This window comes from Bubalus kerabau, chromosome 10 (genome assembly GCF_029407905.1).
Source record: "Bubalus kerabau isolate K-KA32 ecotype Philippines breed swamp buffalo chromosome 10, PCC_UOA_SB_1v2, whole genome shotgun sequence".
NCBI lineage: Eukaryota > Metazoa > Chordata > Mammalia > Artiodactyla > Bovidae > Bubalus > Bubalus kerabau.
Genome location: NC_073633.1, coordinates 34,260,309 through 34,280,343, shown reverse-complemented (window position 1 = coordinate 34,280,343; position 20,035 = coordinate 34,260,309). Strand labels below are relative to the sequence as shown.

Below are 20,035 nucleotides of genomic sequence, written 5' to 3'. Positions count from 1 at the left end.
TGGGGGATGATGAATGATGGTGCCAAGTCAGCGAGTGTTGTTTATCAGACAGTTGATATAATAACTGAAAGTAAAGCACAAAGATATCACTCCCAGAGGTTTATGCCTTCAATCATTTAAGCACAGAGCCACTACTAAGTAATCCTCAAAATACATCCCCATAGCAAAATTGAATATATAACCTGAACAATGCAGAAATAATAACACCTAAAAACATTCCAGAGGTGAGGAGAAGAACTTTCAGAAGTGTTAACTTTCAAAAAAGGAAGTCAATTGATACTATCTGAGGAAGAAAGCTCATAAAAACAATAATATAATTCATAACAAGGACTCGGCTTCTTAATAGTTTTCATGATACTTCAGCCATAGAGAGATTTTTTAAAAAGAAATAATGTATCTTCAAAAGGGGTAAACTTATTTGAAGTTTGACTCTAGTTTCAATTCTGTTTCTTTTAACTGCTTGAAAAAATTTTTTTAATTAATCATGTTTATTATATACATCTCTATTCAACTTTATAAAAGTATTTCTACCTAAATATCCATTCATGCTAATAGATAGATAGATGTCTGAAATGAAGTTCACTAAGTTTAATGATGGAAATTGTTAAGAGATAATTTTTTAAAAACTGTTATCTTCATAACTTTCTGCCTTATTTGAAATCTTGATAATCAACATATAGGATATTTTTAAAAGTGTGTTCCTTAAAATAAAGGGAGAGAAAATACCAAGGTTTAGTTCCATTTTTCCTGGTGGCAATATCAATCATTGTTCTTTTCTTCTTTGTACCTTTTCTATTTTTTTACATTTCCAAAAATGAGTTTTAAAAGGGTTTTACAAGAGTCTGCATTCATGATTATATTTCTTTCAAGTTAGACTTTAAAATAGGTAGAAAGCACGTTTTTTACTTATGTTGGAAATGGTATCTTTAAGATGACTTGAGAATCCAATTTGCAAAGCAGAAGAGGCTGGATTCTTTTGAATGCTCTTTATAAATGTAATCCACTTAAATAAACAGAGTAGGGAGCTAATGAATGGTTATATGTGTGTTTACGTTTTCAAAGGTTTTTACACGGAGAATACGAGATTATGAAAGAGATTATGCAAAGCTTCATGATGTCAGATTCTGTCTGGTGGAGTCTGTAAGACCAGGATTGCAAACTAAGTGGCTTTCCTTGTCCCTTCTTGTTTAAGACATGATTACTGAGTGTCAATATCTGCTTGCTATGTAAATGATAAACTAGAATAACCTAGTTCTTACCCTCTAGTTAAGAACAATAATCTAAAATACACAAAGGGTCTCAGAGTTGTGAAAGGGACTAGTTTCTGTGAGTGTTCTGGGGAATGGTAGATAAAATATCTGTTTAGGTTTAATAGAATGTGCTCTGGTGACATTCTTTTCACTTATAAAGGTTTGGGAGAAGAGTTCGGATTCTGATTTATTCCTTAAAATAATTCAAAGAATCTACTCAGTTTCTTACAGTCTAGAAATTTAGGGACAATGGAATTCGGTATTCCCTGGGTTTTGTATGATTATGTTAACATCACAGAGTTTTTTCAATTCAGTGAACCACTTGGCAGTGAAACTGTTAATCATTGTCAATTCCATTTAGAGAAAATACATTTTTGTTGCCTTATTTTTTGAAAATGTCTTCCTTCAAAGACAGTTTGTAGCCAACAGGGGTTTTTTTTGTTTTTTGTTTTTTTTTTAATAAAGGAAGAAATTTTTCATAAAAACTTTATTTGCAAAGTGCTTTAAATCCTATTACATTCTGTCAAAATGTGTGTTGGCATTTTTCCAGTTGAGGAGTTAGTAATATTTATATGGAAAATGATGAAATCTAGACTTTAAAGTAAATTTAGAAGTTATCTGTTTCATCCCAATTCTGGATTCTCTCTTTCATTGAATCTTTGTGAATGGACATCAAAGTTCAACTTGAACTCTTCTATGGCATATTGTTCTCTACCCCCCAAGGAAATCATAGAATGTCAGATAGCTCTAAATGTTAAAAACAACAACAAAAAAATTCCCTTATTTCAAGTTAAAATCCATCTCCATTAATATCTCTTCATGGGAGCTTGTTCTTACTTCTGGAGCTGAAATGAGTAAATTCAACTTCTCTTCCATCCATTTGTCCTTTAAACACCTGAAAGACAGTCCTGTTTCCTAAGACATCTCATCCTGACTAAAACACCCTAGTCTCTTCAAGTCCTCAAATGCAGACGCTTTCATCCTTGAAACCCAGTATACCATCTGACTGTCCCTCCGTGTGTCAAAGTTTCCACCACAAAGCTGTGAGCACAGTTAAAAACAACTCCTCCAAAAAGGCCAAAACTTGTTCCAGGATTCCAAATACAATTCTTGCAATGGTCACTTTAAGTCATTAGATGGACACACCCTAAATATCTAAATTCTATCTTACTCTTTGCCTATTCTGAGTTTCAGTTTCCTTGTTTTTCCATGTTTTTCTGCCTTTGTAATTCTAAGGACAATTCTTAAATTACTCTTGGATGCAAGCAACTGAAACTAATTTTGGCCATGTTAACAAAAAGAGAAGCATATCCAATTTCATGAAATTCATGGACAATTTCATGAAATCAGAAAAAGAGCAGGAAAGCCAAGAGCAAGAAGAATAGGAAGCAGAGACTTCCAAAGGCCACTGGGACAGTGTTCAGGGGCTGTCCTTGGAGCACTCTCTGTGACTTGACTCTCTCACTCTTAGTCACTACCACCCTTCAACCCTAAACTCTAAATTCTTGGGGAAGAGGCTGCAACTGGCCCAGCTTGGATCAGAATGCTATCCCCAATTTAATTAGCCCTGTCCAGGGACAGGGTCTTATGTATATGAAGCCCATGCTTATATATACCCTGGGGTTATTTTCAAAGAAAGGAAAATGAATGAGAAAAAGACAGGTATACCAAATTACTGTGCTGCTAAAGGAATGTTCAGAGATACCAATCAATGTTTATTTTCTCCTTGTATTTTTCCCTTTTGTTTGACCCCCAATAAGGCAGGTGTCAGAAGTGGGATTCATTGCATCAGGAGAGGCATGTGGCATTGAGAAAAAAGAGAACAGCCTGAGAATATTTCTGGGGTTTTGTTTCCCAAAATCCCAAACACTTAGAAGAACACTAGGAATTGCTTGAAGGAGGTAAGAAGGAATAATATTAATGGACACAGAGAATCTTGAAGAAACAAGGAATATTAGTTCCCAGGGCTGTTGGGAAAGGAGAGAGGTAGGTTGATGGATTCTGGAGGAAGAGGGGCCAGGCCCTGCTTCCTGTCAGTGTCCCTAAGGAGGCCACATGCCCCTGACCTGTGTGTGGTAGACCTAGGCAGAAAGAATCATAGGAAATGTCACCAAAAGAATCCTGTGGACTAAAGATGACCTGAGTAGCAGCCCCTGAGAGAGCCAGAGGAGCAACAACACAGAGTGCTGCAGTGTGAACTGTGTGATCAGAGGCCTCAGTGACCACAGGGTCTCCTCTCCCCACGCTGCTCCCCTGTGTCAGCTTCTTGGAGCCTTGCCATAGCTCTGGGATTATATGTCTATGACCCTAAGGAGGACTGAGAATAAGTTTTTCATAAGACTTCCTTCCTCCCAGAAGGAAGAGGCTTGAAACAGACATGCACATGGTTTGAAAAAAAAATAATAAAGAGATGAGATATTTTTATATACTTGTCCCTGTAGATGGAGACTCTCATCTGCTCACTTGAAAGGAAAAGACAGGAGCAAAATGAGAATTGAGTAGCTCTGCGTCCTCCCTCTCTGTGAACTCTGACCTCACTCAAGCAGCAGCATCTATACATCAGGCACTGATTGCGCTGTTAAAAACCTTCTCTTATAAAAACAGCCTTAGCAACTTTTTTTCAAATCTTCTTGTTCATGACCTTGGTTTTCCTGATGCTATTCTCCTGGGTCCATGCCATACTTCTATATGTGTCATCTTAGACAACATACCCCTTCTCTCCTCTTCTGTGAATTTCTTCCTTCTCAGATGCGAATTGAGCACAAGCTCCTAGCAACCACTTGGGAGTCTTCAGCTATCTCCCCTTTTCGTTTTGTCATTTGCCCAGTTTTTGACTGTGATATCAGAATTTCATTTATCTTTTTATAATTTTTTATTTATTTTGATAAGAATACAATGAGCAATCTACCTTCTTAAATTAAGTGCACAGTACAGTATTATTGACTATAGATACAGAATTCTGCTTTTCTTAACTAATTCTGCCTTAGTTAAGATAGTTAATCCTGCTATCAGTGCTGCAATTTAGCAGCGATTGCTGTATGATTTAATTCAATATAACATTTTTAAAAAGACCAAGCCCCCAAAACAGAGGCTGAGAGTTGACTGTCCTTTCATTTTTGTGTTTGGCAGGGCTGTCTCTTCCTGAAGAGAGGTTGAGTGATGTAATGAAGAAAGCCCAGGGAGTCTGGTGACCTGGATCTAGTCTTGGCTGTGTGGCTGACCATGAGTGACCTTGACCAAGTCACTTTTTATCTCCCTATCTCAGTTTTCTCCATTGTACAACTAGAAAAATATCTTGTCACTTGCCTAGAGAACAACCTGGGTACAAGATTTGTAAAGGAGACAGGACACGTTGTTGTTTTTTTTTTTTCAATCTGTCAACTTTATGACACTAAGGTATCATGGAGTTTTGGGTCTTCAAGTCATCATGAAAAGTAAAGTTAACCTTTGTTTTAAGAGCTTTAAAGAAATCAGAACCAGCTTAAGACAGATCAGAAAGTGACCTTAACACAAGGATGATATCCCCTATTATATGAGATGTACTCCCTTCATATTTATTTGAGGGGTGGTAGGTAGGAAAGAGTGGTTTCAGAAGCCCAGCTGATCTCCTGTAGTGGAAGGTAGAAGATGCTGCAGCAGAAACAGAGATAAAAGGAGACAAGGACGTTGGCAAATGGGGACAGGATGGATGCCAGTTCTGCAGATGAATTCTGTTTTCTGCAGACTTGTGGGCTTTTAACAAAATTATTTGCAAAGCTTTTTGAATATGAACTAGGCTTAGAAAATTTTCTAAAGTGGCTGCTTTATCTAAAAAGAGAAAGTAAAAATAATTTTAATGCCTAAAAACAGCAACTGCTTTTTACTGAATCCATACCCAGAAACTACACTATATTTATGGTTTGTTCTGCTTTGAAAGTTAAAAAATATTAAAGCTAGGAATGTTCTCTGTGGCTTAGAAGACACAGACAGAAGGTAGAATGCAAGTCCAGCAGGTAGGGTAAATACTACCCTGTTCCATTAATAGCCATATCCTTCAAAAGCATGGTAACCTCTCCTAACCCTGATTTGCTCGTCTATACACAGAAGTATAGCACACTTACCTACTGCCCAGAGGTAACCAAGGAAAGGAGTTTAAATGCCCTGTATTAAGCACAGGATGGGCACAGAGGAACACACACTCATACTCACTGCCTGCTCTTGGAAAAGACTTTGATGATATTTTTCCCAGAACAGAGCATCAGCAAGCTATATGACCTCCATGGTATAATGGTGAGATATTGGCTTTATGAGTACTCACAGATCTAAGATCATAGGGATGAACTTTCAATCAGTCAGTAGATCAGTGCTGCAATGTACCCTCTGAAAAAGGTTGACAAAGATTTTATTTGTGTCTCCCAGGGACTGAACACATTCAACATAACTACATTTGCCCTATAAGAACAAGATCATGCAACACTAAGAGAGCACTTGTCATTCCACAATACGTTGCCCACTCTAGCTCAGCAATCTTTACAGCACTGAAGAGCAGAAAACCAGAACGTAAGACTCAAGAGAATCCAGAACATTGGAAAGAGCTCTCGGAGAGCAGGAGGCAGCTCCATGATCCTCTATGTGCTGCTCTGAAGGGTTTTCTCTTGGCCACAGGTGATGCTGCTCTTTCAGAGAATCTCACTGGATCATTTGTGCAAATGTCCAGGTTTGGGAAACTGTATGGTTTACCAAAACTACCATGATCAGTGGACCATGGGAGTGAGCTTCTCCTGAAAAGTAGACAGAGTCTCCTCTCTCTGAAACATACATGTTTTTCCTACCATGTTTCACAGAGGAAATCACTGAAGAAACCATCTTAGCCTGGATGAGTGTGAACAGACACTCATACGGGCAAAAACAGAACAACCAAAAAAAAAAAAAAAGAGAGAGAGAGAAAGAGGAAAAAAATCAACAAAAACAAGGCAACCATAGCTAAAGAAGAGCAGCCATGTCCTTCTCTGTTGGTTGGATTTTTAAATACTAGTCTGCAAGACATCTTGTGTTCTTTGTGCTTCTTTCACAAATAGGTGCTAGAGAGCTCCTACTGGGATGGCAGTACTAATACCTTGACAGAATTGTGGTGCCTGATAAGACTCTTGAGAGTCTCCTGGACTGCAAGGAGATCAAACCAGTCAATCCTAAAGGAAATCAACTCTGAATATTCATTGGAATGACTGATGCTGAAGCTGAAGCTGAAGCTCCAATCCTTTGGCCACCTGATGCGAAGAGCCAACTCATTGGAAAAGACTCTGATGCTGGGAAAGGTTGAGGGTAGGAGGAGAAGAAGGTGACAGAGGATGAGATGGGTGGATGGCATCACTGACTCAATGAACATGAGTCTGAGCAAAATCCAAGGGAAGCCTGGTGTGCTACAATCCATGGGATGGCAGAGTTGGATACAACTCGGCAACAAAACCACAACAGCAGCAAGCACCATATGTGTCTCCTGCCCTGCACTTACAGCCGTATCTACCACCTGCCCCTCGGTCAGCCTTCTGACTGCATTTGCTGCTCATCCTTTAATGCCTACATTCTGATGACCCACATAAATATTAAAAAGTCCTACCTACCAATCTTCATTCTGATTGCTGGATAGGGTGCTCAGAAAATTCCCTGGAACACACCATGCCATCACCAGGGACGCAGAAACTGCAAACCACGAAATTCATCAAATTGCCACTGCCTGTCCTCGCTCTACCATTCAAGGATGCTTCAAGTCCAGTATCTAGAAATCTTTTTGACCCAACTGCCCTCTGGACTCAAAAATTGGGTTTAGAGTTTGTTCTAACCATTAATCTTTGTTTTCTCCTCGTTTCCAATGAAATGCCCCTTATTAAGTGGAGCATTTATCACACCGTATAGAGGCCTAATTCAGGGGGTCACCTTACTCCCACCTACTCTACCACCTCCTGAAATAAGACACAACTGTTTAACTGAACTGACCTGTTTCAGGACTGAGAGAATGACTCAGTGAACCAGGGCAATGCTTTAAATCTGTCCTTTTCTTCTTTCTCATAGATTGTTCCAATCTGTGTTGTTATTCTTGTTTTCTCTCTCCCTTTGTGCATCTCTAATCTCACAAACCCTAAGCAGAATCTCCTACAGCTACCAGCTCGATTTTTATATATAAAACCTCTTCAGAAAAAAGAAAGGAAGTGTTAAAGAGCAGAATGAGGGGTACCAGAATATGCTACTGCAAAATATGCCTCTTTGGCATATGGATTATTTTGAGTTAAATACCACTGAATAAAAATAAATAAATAAATACCACTGAGCACCAGCAGATGCAGGAAAACTCTGAAACCAATGCACATGTTTTCCTTTTATAAGGAAATTTACATTTATAAAAGAAATTTCTATTTGAAAGAGGTGTTTCCTTCTCTCACACACTAGAGAGGACTCAAAAAAATTTTTTTTCAATATTCATTGATTAGTTGTAACAAATGTACCATAGTAATGTAAGTAATCTAAGATGTTACTAATATGGGAAACTGAGTGGGGCCTATGGGAACTCTCTGTATTATCTTTACAATTTTTCTGTAAATCTCAAATTGTTTCCAAATAAAAAGTTTATTTTTAAAACAATGCTCCAGTTAAATCATCCCTAAGGTCATTACTGTCTGCAGTTGTTATTTAGTCGTGCCTGACTCTCTGCAACCCTATGGACTGTAACCTGCCAGACTCCACTGTCCATGGAACTTCCCAGGCAAGAATACTGGAATGGGTTGCCATTTCCTTCTCCAGAGAACTCAACTCTTATCAATGGAGAAATAACAGACTGAAATCTGCATAACCTAATTAAACAACCCTTGTTTACCATAACATTTCCAGGTTACTTTCTCATAACTTGCCTCGCCCACCCAGAAGCCCCATATTCCTTTTCCTTTCACTTAAAATGATCATAAGCCCAGGTTCTAACTGCCCTTTGGGGTAACTCATGTCTGAGTCTTCCCACATGTAAGCTCCACACACATCCTAATAAACTTCTGTTTGTTTTTCTCTTGTCAAAAAAAAAAAAAAAATCTATCTCCCTCCAAAACATTACCCCCAATAATCTGTGACTCAGAAGACCAAGGTAAAATGCATTTAATTTGAAAGATGTTGGTCCTCAACAATGATCTGACAATTTAGAAAGGAGAAACAGATACGGCCCTAATAAGACAGAACACAATACAGGTCAGTTTCGATTAAGGTAAGGATACAGATGAATTGGTTTAAAAAAACAAAAACAAAAAACCTCGCCAATAGCCTGCTTTCTGCAGAGGTGAATTACAGAGGACATTTCAGGAAAGCAGAGTTGAAGTGGCCTAAAGGAAGACCAACTCTCTGGCCTACCCTAGCCTCATACAAAACTATGGTATTAGGTGTTCAAAATCTAAAGAAATATAGATATAAAGATTATTCAGGGACTCATTATACAGCTAGCCAGAGAACTTGAGACACATAAGTGGGAGGGAATAGTCCATTTCCCAGAGGCTTGCTTTCATATGTTGACAAGGTAAGGAAGTTCTCAGCCTCCTTTCCATCTTTCCATTCTAGTAGTTATATTACAGGGCATACAGACGACTGCTTCGTTAGCATTTCTACACAGACACTAAACACAGGGGTGTTTCAATTCCCTCCCATGGCCAGCCTGTCGGTGCAAGCTCATATTTGCTCCGTAAGGATACAATTCCCATGGTTTAGCATCTTTACAAGATCAAGCAAATCAGATTAATGGCTATAACTTCAACAACCCACAGGCTGGGACCTGCTGAGACTAAAGGTGATTTTTAACACAGTGTGTCTAAAAATAATGCTCCTGTTAAACAAAGTCCCAGCAAGAAGGTATGAGTAATCCCCAAACATGATCTATCAACAGTAGAATCACTGTATAGTATTAAATATCTCTGATAAATTTTCACAATTATACACACCAGGTTTTAATAAGAAAACCATTAAGGGCAAGATCATCTAAAATACCACTGCCTGGGATGACAGGCATGAGTCCAAAGCTTTAACATAAAATGATTTTGAATCAGCACATGGGAGGCAGGAGAGGAGTGTTTCTGAATCCTCTATCAAGGATGTTTACCTTCATCACATCAAGCTCTAGTCTGTTCCCATCCTGTCCAACCTTCCTATTTTGGGGACAGCTCTACAAATTTTATGTCTAGAGAGTAAAGAAGCCGATACACCCCCAGACAATCATAGGTAGGACCCAAAGGACCCCATCCTCTTAGCCAAGACCTTCATTCTAAACAGTTAAGTCTGTTACTAAGGACTGATGAATAACAGTTCTTCCGTGTGGATTCACTATGGAAATAAGGAGAAGGGATTATCCTCAGGTTACACAGCAAGATGGATGTGAATGTAGACATTATGAAGGCACTGAGAAGACAAGGCCTGTGATAGGAAGGAATAAAGCCAAGACAGAAATAAGGGCAGAAATAAAAGAATTCAAAGGTATAAGGAAACAGAAAGCAAACTAGCAACCAGAAAAGCATTCAAATCTCAGAAGCTGGGGGTAGACCAACTTCCTCACCACAACATTAGAGTCTGGTCATGGCTCAGTTATATTAGCCACAGTGTTCATTTTTGCTTACAATTCTTTCTAGCTGGGTTTCCATCCTATACAACAGACCATACCCTAATGAATATTGATAATATACTCTAAATTTCAAAGTATCCCCAAGAGCAGTTAAGACTGTTAACTTCTCCTTCTACATAAGAAAACTAAACCACAAAGATGTTCATGTTTCCTACATGAACAAAGAAAAACACATTAGAGAATAAAAGTACTGTAAAATACAAATTCTTCCATGCTGGCAAGTTAGAATTTCTTCTATTTCCAGGGGCATTTTTGAAGTAGTTTTGCTTCTTCTGGGCAGAAGCCAACGCACTCACTAGTGATTCTCTGAAAAGCACAGTTTACCAAGTCAGTGCACTGAACACCCTGGGGAGAATGAGCAACCTAGGATAGGCCCAGAGGTCCAAAACCTTCTCTAAAGCTACATCTCTAATGTGTCTTAACAGAGCTTGCCAAGCATCTGCTCAGGTGGTGAGAGAAATATCTGTCCAAACACATGCCACTTCTCTAAGAGTCTTATGAGGAGCCTGAAGAGTGCCATCCCCCACTGGGATCATCTCTGAGACCAAAAAAGGAGGGAGAAAGACAACAGGGTAAAAATGTACTTTTTAGGGACAGAACACTGGCCTTTATTATTCTTGTTGGTAAGTATTATTAATAAAAGTTACATTCATTCTTCACTCACAATGTGTCAGGAACTACTGAGCATTTTAACAACATCCCCTATGAGGCAGGTAATATTATCCTCATTTTATAGACAAGAAGCTAAAATTCAAAAGGATAGTGACTTGCCAAAACCCACTCAACTAGCAAGTGGTTGAATCAGGACATGAACCCAAGTGACAGGTCTCTAAGTTTAACCATTGTGATGCACTGCCTTCTGACTTTTATCCATTGTTTTCCTCCAGTGATGACCCTCTGCTCCTTTGTTCCTGCAGATATCTAAAGGAGCTTAATTCATGGGTCCTACTGCACTAAAAACACAGTTGAGAAAAACAAGACTAATGATTATATATGGCTGACCAAGAAGATCTAGGGCTTTCATAATACTTTTAAGGCTCTGTCTTCCATAATGAGTTAATCTGATATGCAACCCTTGGCTTTGCTGTCTTTCCTCCTAATGGTTAAGAAGCATGAGAGCCAAGTGATCTTGGGGTTAGCCCTAAGAACAGCTGAGCAATGATTGTTGAAAACCAAAGGTGTGCCCATAACATAAATCTCTCCCCAGGAGCTTCGATCCCCAAGAAGACACAGCACATGCTGGCACACACCCCATATAGAGCCACTGCAGAAGGAAGTCAGATGCTAAGCCACTTGACCTGATCCTCCTAAGGGATCTGAGCATTCACCTCTCCATGACCGAAGCCCCCATACTGCACAGGCTTGCATCACTGGTCCACAACTCTGCATTCAGCCCATCAAGAATGTATGAATGCCAGTGCCAATGTCAAATTCTCCAGGAGCCAGCAAGCAGTAGTGTGAATGATTAAAACAAAGGGGTTTTTTGTGGCAATCTCAACAACCCAAAGGGGGGGATAAAGAAACTCCTCCCATTCAACCCCGTTCCCAGCTACTTGTCCTTGAGTTAAAGGAGTACTTGGCTCTGGCCTCAGGTGGGGCAAGCTCATTGCTTATTATTTGGGGGTCAACACTTACATGCCTGAACAGAGTCTGCTTTTGCAGAACTTGAAGAGCTCTGATGGAGGAAGGGAAATGTTGATGGCGGTGGTCGTGGTGCTGTTGATGATGATGATGATAATGAAAGAAGAAAATACTGATAGTGAATGCCACCTATAAATATAAGCACAAAGCAGCAACAGATAGCCTTCTGGTCACTCCCAGTCAAAACCAGGAAGCAACTTCCATTCCCAAACCAGCCCCATTTAAGTACTCCCCCTCAGAACTAAACACACCCAGCTTCAAAATACAGCGCTGCATCGCTCCCTCCCCCACCCGCCCTTCCACCCTTCCTGTGCCAAGGTGAGAATGAGACTGCGCTGGCGGGTCGAGAGGGCTTGGAGTTAACAGACAGTTCTGTAATGAGGAGCGTTAGGAAGACCCGGGTGGAGGGCCCAACAACGCACTTCGGAACCTCTTAGTTGCGGAGCTGGAAGAATGGACGCAGTAGGGAAGAAAGATAAGGTAACTAGGCAAAACAGATTTGACGCCTCTTTCCTAGAGCCCTACGGAGCAGGCAACCTTTGGTCGGGAAGGAGAAGAGGCGGGGCAGACCGCCAGCAGGACGGACAAGGCTCTCTTTACCTGACCAGGTGCAGCAGCCGTAGCCGCAGCGAGGATGCTGCGCTTGAGTCCGAGAGCTAGAGCCTGAAGCTGCCGCGGCTCCGGCCTCCGTCGAGGCCCCGCCCCAGCCCCACCCCCAAACGTGAGGCCCCGCCTCCCCAGCACGCGCTCGCCCGACGGGCTGTTTGGGGGAGGTAAGCTACGGACTGATCGGCAGGGCTGATGACCAATGGAAATGCGTAGCGGCTCCTGGGAGGGCGGATAGCAAGGCGGGGTGGAAGGCGACGGCACCCAATCAGGAGCAGAGCGGCAAGATTATTGGGCAACGCATATCCAGGCTGCTGGGTAGGAGGTGACGGTCTCAAGGCGAGATCTAAGGTAGACCGCAAGGGCAACAGCCAATCCCTGGCCCCGTGCCCCCAGCTTGCCTGCTCTGGGTTGCCTCTCAGATGCACGCCCTAGATTGATTCGAAGCAATGGGGGGAAGGGAGCGGGTCCATGGCAACCACGGTTTCTGAGATTCCCACGCCTCGGAGACCCCACAAGGCTGTGCTGCTCCAGTGATCAGGTCAATGGCCACTGCCCTTGCAACCCTAGCAACCCCAGATCGTAAGTGCTAAAAGGAGTCAAAGCAGAAAACTCAAGAAAGAATCTACAGGTAAACCCAGCTCTTATGTTAGTTTCCCTCACACTCCCAGTTCCGCATCCAAATTGCTTTTTAGTCAGAATCCATGACAAGTAAATTACTTTGACCACTTGAAAATAAGAGCACTGGAGTGGGTTGCCATTTCCTTCTCCAATGCATGAAAGTAAAAAGTGAAAGTGAAGTTGCTCAGTCGTGTCCGACTCTTAGCGACCCCATGGACTGCAGCCCACCAGGCTCCTCCGTCCATGGATTTTCCAGGCAAGAGTACCTGGAGTGGGGTGCCATTGCCTTCTCTAAAGAGCTAACCAGGTTTGCGCAAAAATCTGAACAAGGGGACTCGGCAATTCGGGAAAGGAATGCTGAGTCCGGATGTCAAGAGGCCTCACAATGGGGGGTACCTGCTTGCTGGCATTGTGTGCTGGAGGATCAGTGTACTTGATGCCAAGATAAATTATTTTTCCCCTAAATAAATGTAATTATTACTGGAATGAATTACTCTAAAACGTTTCATAAGAGGATTTGAAGCCTGAATGATACAGTGATTCGGTCTGTGATTTGGATGGCCTATCTGTTCCAAGTGGGTGGGCAAGAAGGGGCATTGCCTTTAATCTGCTTCCTGATACATGCAAAATGTATCATCCTTCCGGGACTTAAGAAGAGCATTCAATCCCAAACAAATTCTGTGCAGATAATATTCTGTTCAAATCATAAATAAATGTGAAAAAAATTGGAAAGATATTTTAAAGTGATTTTTATTCCTCAAATTTTTTTCTAGATAATAGTTTATGGGTGTTCTGATGTATTATTACTTATATTAGTCAAACACTGATAGGCACTTTTTAGTTATCTCCTTCAATCCATACATCTATCTTGTGTAAATTCCACCTTTTAGATAAGAACACCAAGGCCAAGGTCAAGTAACCGTCCCAGGATCTTATAACGAATTAGGAATTGAGTCAATACTTCTTTTTAAAGCCCATGATTATCATTTAGAAGAACAGAAAATGTTAACACCACTCATTACTTTAAAACTTTTTTTTAAAACCTGAAAAACTATCTTAGAGGGACCCAATTCTCACACTTTTTGAAACTGCATTCAGAAGCACTTTCAAGAGTGAAGCATCACCTCTGAAATGTGTTAGGAGCAATTGCAAATTAGCTTTGCTCATAGAACACAAATGGATTTGATATTGATGCTGCTAAGTTGCTTCAGTTGAGTCTGACTCTGTAGGACCCCATAGACGGCAGCCCGCCAGGCTCTCCCGTCCTTGGGATTCTCCAGGCAAAAACACTGAAGTGGGTTGCCATTTCCTTCTCCAATGCATGAAAGTGAAAAGTGAAAGTGAAGTCGCTCAGTCATGTCCGACTCTTAGCAACCCCATGGACTGCAGCCTACCAGGCTCCTCCATCCATGGGATTTTCCAGGCAAGAGTTCTGGAGTGGGGTGCCATTGCCTTCTCCGTGATATTGATGGGGAGGGAGTAAATTTTTCCAGGGCTTGAACCTAACTAGATTTTAACTGAAGTAGGAATCTTTTAAAGTAAACCAACATGATAATAACACGGCCATAGGAGCTTAGTCTTGGAAAGAAAAAAAGAGGCTATAACCCAAAGTCTTTTTCCAGAGTTGTTTCAAAAGCTTACTGGAGAGATTAATAAATCCTATTCTAACTTTTAGTCAAACTCTGAAATATGTAAATTGATCTAAACTTGAGAGGGAGGGATGTGTAGGAAGTGACTTAAAGAGAAATAAAAATATTTTTTCAAAAAGTTTATTTATAAAGACAAAATATAAATAAGTTAAAGGTTGTAGATAATAGAAAGGTGCACACTAATTAACAGGTTAGTGGTATAGACATTTAGGGTTGTAAAATTCTGAAAGAGATGGGAATACCAGACCATCTGACCTACCTGTTGAGAAACCTATATGCAGGTCAGGAAGCAACAGTTAGAACTGGACACGGCACAACAGACTGGTTCCAAATAGGAAACGGAGTACGTCAAGGCTGTATACTGTCACCCTGCTTATTTAACTTATATGCAGAGTACATCATGAGAAACGCTGGGCTGGAAGAAGCACAAGCTGGAATCAAGATTGCAGGGAGAAATATCAATAACCTCAGATATGCAGATGACACCACCCTTATGGCAGAAAGTGAAGAGGAACTAAAAAGCCTCCTGATGAAAGTGAAAGAGGAGAATGAAAAAGCTGGCTTAAAAGTCAACATTCAAAAAACGAAGATCATGGCATCCGGTCCCATCAATTCATGGGAAATAGATGGGGAAACAGTGGAAACAGTGTCAGACTGTATTTTTGTGGGCTCCAAAATCACTGCAGATGGTGACTGCAGCCATGAAATTAAAAGATGCTTACTCCTTGGAAGGAAAGTTATGACCAACCTAGATAGCATATTCAAAAGCAGAGACATTACTTTGCCAACAAAGGTCTGTCTAGTCAAGGCTATGGTTTTTCCAGTGGTCATGTATGGATGTGAGAGTTGGACTGTGAAGAAGGCTGAGCGCCAAAGAATTGATGCTTTTAAACTGTGGTGTTGGAGAAGACTCTTGAGAGTCCCTTGGATTGCAAGGAGGTCCAACCAGTCCATTCTGAAGGAGATCAGCCCTGGGATTTCTTTGGAAGCAATGATGCTAAAGCTGAAACTCCAGTACTTTGGCCACCTCATGAGAAGAGTTGACTCATTGGAAAAGACTCTGATGCTGGGAGGGATTGGGGGCAGGAGGAGAAGGGGAGGACAGAGGATGAGATGGCTGGATGGCATCACTGACTCGATGGACGTGAGTCTGAGTGAACTCCGGGAGTTGGTGATGGACAGGGAGGCCTGGCGTGCTGCGATTCATGGGGTCGCAAAGAGTCAAACACAACTGAGTGACTGAACTGAACTGAAATGTGCTCCTCATTTAATAAGGAATTACTAGGAGATCCAACCAGTCCATCCTAAGGAGATCAGTCCTGGGTGTTCATTGGAAGAACTGATATTGAAGCTGAAACTCCAATACTTTGGCCACCTGATTCGAGGAGCTGACTCATTTGAAAAGACCTTGATGCTGGGAAGGGTTGAGGGCAAGAGGAGAAGGGGATGACAGAGGTTGAGATGGTTGGATGGCATCACCAACTCAATGGACATGGGTTTGGGTGGACTGTGGGTGTTGGTGATGGACAGGGAGGCCTGGTGTGCTGTGGTTCATGGGGTCGCAAAGAGTCGGACACGACTGAGTGACTGAACTGAACTGAATAAATGTTAGTGGCTGTACTAGGCTCTGAAAATGTCCATTTCAGTAAAACCAATTTCATGACCTCGATGAAGCACAACTGAGTTGAGGACACAGTCTGGATCAGGCTTGAAGAGATCACTTTGTAAACATCATTGCCAGTCTTCACAGCCACCTAGCAAGGTTAGTAGTATCCTCATTCCAAAGGTAAGAAAGTGAGATCAGAGAGAACGATAACTCACTTGAGGTTACACAGTTCAGAAGGTCTTCATTCCAAATCCTTCAGACCCAGAGGTCCACATTTTTACAATACACCATTCTGCCTCCCTAAGGGAAGAAGCTATCTCTAATAAGCCCCATAGAAATGCACCCCTCTCTGAAATATGTGGTATGTATTTTAAAATACTGAATTTGGTCAGTTTATCAAAGTACTCCACCTTCTAAAGGGAAGCAAGAAAATACAAAAGATGGTTCCTGCCTATTTGGGCTTCAAGTAATGTTTACATGTCTTTTTTTAAAGCCCTTAGTAGTAGGTAGAAGGTTTTCATCTAACTCCCCATCTGTTCCAAAACTCTCTTTATTACCTCCTAGTTCACTTCTAGTGAAATAAGATAATGACATTCACTCCAATCAATGTGTCATCAGGTCAGCCTCACCTTGAAGTTTATTGGAAATGCAGAATCTCAGAGCCACCCCAGACCTACTGAATTGGAAGCTGCAGTGTCATAAAATATCCCAGATGATTCCTATGCACTCAAGTACTGTTTGTGTAGAGTGTGTTTAATAACTCAAGCAGCTTAATGCCCAAATACTCCTGACCTTGGACTGGGAAGGGAACATCTGGAATATACCTGTTCAATTATGCTTCCACCATAACCTGTAACAGCAAGAAACATTACTAGTGCTCACTGATCATTAACTTCTCTCAAAAGATTAAACCATCCCTTTCTTACAAGAAAGATGAATGGATCTTCAGATGGATCCTCCATATACCTGATGCCTCTCAGTCTAACCGTGACCTGCTATGTCAATGAAAACCATAGATGTCAGGTCAACCACTAAGTGCTTCCATTCAGAGAATGAAATAAGCAATTCCTTCCTCCATTATGCTTCAGCTTACAAGCCACTTCCTCCCTGAAGCCTTCCTTCCTTCCCTGTCAGAGTTCATGTCCAGCTCTATGCTTTTGTAGCATGTTGTTTGCACTTCTCTTATCTCCTTGTCCCTCATAAAGGGCAGCAGACATATTTGTTCCCTCCTTTAGGTTCAAAGCAACTTGAGGGAGAGGACTGGCAGTGGTTTACCTCTTTATCCCCAGGTGTTAGTCGCTCAGTCATTTCCAACTCTTTGTGACCCCATGAACTGTAGCCTTCCAGACTTCTCTGTCCATGGAATTTTCCAGGCAAGAATACTGGAGTCGGTAGCCATTCCTTCTCCAAGAGATCTTCCTGACCCAGGGATCAAACCCAAGTCTCTTGCATTGCAGGCAGGCTCTTTACTGTCTAAGCCACCAGGGAAATCCTTTATAACCATAATGCCTTGCATAAAATAAGTGATCCACTATCTTTAATTGCATCTCTCTCTTTCCCTGAGGTAGGTGACTTCAGTGTCAAAGAAAAATCAGAAGTATTTGAAAAAGAAGCAAAGAAGCCAGGTGCAGAGGAAAGGACACAGACATTTTGGTGGCTCCCTTTGCAGGGATGCCACTCCAGACAGGGAACAAAGAGATAAGATGTGGCAGGTGGCATCATCTGTGGCTCGAGTCCCACATCTCACCTTCCCATTATGTGACCAGGCAGAAGCAAGGAGTGTCTTGTACTGAAGAACTAATGTCAGGTAACAGGCATCTGTGGATCTCCTATGTGGATGCCAAGGGGAGACCAGCTGGAGTGAACATAGGGACTAGACACTGCAAGTGCATTCTGGAAAATGTCACGGGAACACGGATAGGAAGAGCCCCCCAGTGAGCATTCCCAGGGGAATGTATTTGCCCTTCAACAGAAGGACTGTGCTCTGACAGGATACAGCAGCATCACATCATTCTAGAAAAGGTTTACACTTTCAGTACACAATGTGGCCCAAACCACCCTAATCAGTCTGAATCTCAGTGTCCTCCCCCATCCCAGACAGGGGGTGACACAATTATCCGAGAATGCCAACCATAGGACCATTGATTTTAATGTCGCTCTTTGTCCTGACTGAGCTGAATTTCTACATGCCACATTCTCCAGGGTAGATTTTCTGTTTATTTCAACCCCGAGAAAAGCTGTCCATGGGAAACATTAAACCAACGATCGCATCCCTCTGAAATGTAGGACACAGGGAGCAAACCTAATCTCCAAGATGTTTCCACCTCATTTGCCCTCGGCTGTGTAATCAGCTTTTCATCTCAACACCGGATAAATGCATCTTGCCTGCTGCCGCATTCATCCTAATATAGATGCTATTCTGTCAATTGATAACTGCTCATCACCCCCAAATCCCCTGAAAATACCCCATGGTGCTAAGATGTCAATCTCTGTAGCACATCCAGGGATCTCAGACACAGAAAAACAAGGCTTTGTGCTGCAACTTTGTCTCTTAATGTGGATTCACAGTCTGAGAAAACATCCATCAGCCATGGAAAAGCCAGAACTTAAATAACAGTGATATTATATTTATACATTCAGACCACTAGAATCATGGCTGTTTAGACTGAAGGGGCTCCATCCCTTCTGATGCATCATCCACATTTATTTATTCTCCAACTCGTTATGAAAAGGATTTGAAATGACAAATAATCCTTGGAATGTTGCCATGTATAGGTGAGCATGTGTGGCGGCTGGTAAAATATTAACAGGCTTGAAAGATTTTTTTTTTAACTTGCCTGCCAGAAGTATTAAAAATATCTCAAATGCCACCTAAAGTGCCATATGGAGAAATTACTCTCACTAAGCTACAACCATTATTGCATTTATGCTGTCAGCTTGTAGGAAGAAAGTAGGAACTTGAGTCTCAAACTGAAACCATTAACTCTCTCATATTAATTCCCTGGAAAAGATAAGGTTTGACTCAACAGGAAAAGTCATAATAACTGTAGTTTTTTTTTTTTTTTTTAATAAAGGGGAATGGAGTGGAGTGATGTGTGATGGTTTCATGCCAAGATATATATCCTCAGACACTAGAGTAGAGCTTGCACTCAGTCAAACCCCACTGTCTCATCATTAGCTGGCAAGACACGCTTCGCACACAGTTTTGTCCAAGAGTCATCTGCTGAGTCATGGGAGCAACCAGGCTTCACCTCTGAGGGCAAGAAAGATGTAACAGCAGGAGTCCGAAGCCTCTGCTTTGTGGCCAATAACTCAGAGGCGATGGGCAGGGAAGACTGTCTCCAGCTAGGGAAGAATTTCAGACAATGCAGCATAATCCTGTTCCATGGCTCAGGCTAGCCTAGAACAGTAGTAGTCAGAGGAATTGGTGCCAAAGGCAGCAGGCTCTGCAGAGAACAGCTGCAGCCTCAAAGGAAAGGAAAAGCTTTTTAAAAATGATTGTCTTTTTATTATAAAAGTATCCCGTGATTGTTGAAATTTGAAAAATTCAAGAAAGCACAAAGGAGAAAATTAAAGTGGATTTTAATCTCATTTATTTAATCCACAAGTATTTCTTGAGCCCCTCATAAATACCAGGTCCTTTTCTAAGCACCAAGAATGGAAAGGTGAACACAAACCTGCTCTCTTTGAGCTTACAGTTGACCAGGGGAGACAGATGAACAATATAACCACGAAAAGGAGAGGATCAAGACTTACTAGGCTAAGTAGCACAAGAAAAGAAATCTAGTCCCTAAAAGTAGAGTATAAGGGAGTCTGTCCAGTCTTAGGGGGTCCAGGGAGAGGAGTGGTGGTCTGAGAAGGCTTCCTGGGGAAGTGACTCTTATTAAACTGAGGTCTGTAGGATGAGCAAGAAATGATTGGTGAAAACGTGGATGAAGAACCACCCAGGCAGAAAGAATAACATGCAGCAGGGAACATGAGGTGAGTTGCGGAGCTGAGAGAAGCCAGTGTGGATAGACTCAGAGCTGGAAGGAGAGAGGGG

General features: G+C 41.5%; 1 protein-coding gene across 21 annotated transcripts in view; it reads right to left on the bottom strand.

The window, feature by feature from the left end:
- Positions 1–12,225, bottom strand: part of FMN1 (formin 1) — a 497,917-nt gene extending 485,692 nt beyond the window's left edge. For 17 of the 21 annotated variants that reach the window (XM_055537259.1, XM_055537263.1, XM_055537262.1 and 14 more), the window contains exons 1-2: positions 12,112–12,225; positions 11,506–11,586 (exon numbers count right to left, since the gene is read on the bottom strand). Coding sequence is in view for 2 of the 21 variants with exons in the window: in XM_055537275.1 (XP_055393250.1) it covers positions 11,506–11,507 (2 nt within the window). In the remaining 19 variants the exon portion in view is untranslated. Of the gene's footprint in view, positions 1–11,505; positions 11,641–11,933; positions 12,075–12,111 lie in introns of those variants that run through there. The other 4 variants (XM_055537260.1, XM_055537267.1, XM_055537274.1 and 1 more) reach the window with 3 other exon arrangements.
- Between the last annotated feature and the right edge of the window lie 7,810 nt (positions 12,226–20,035).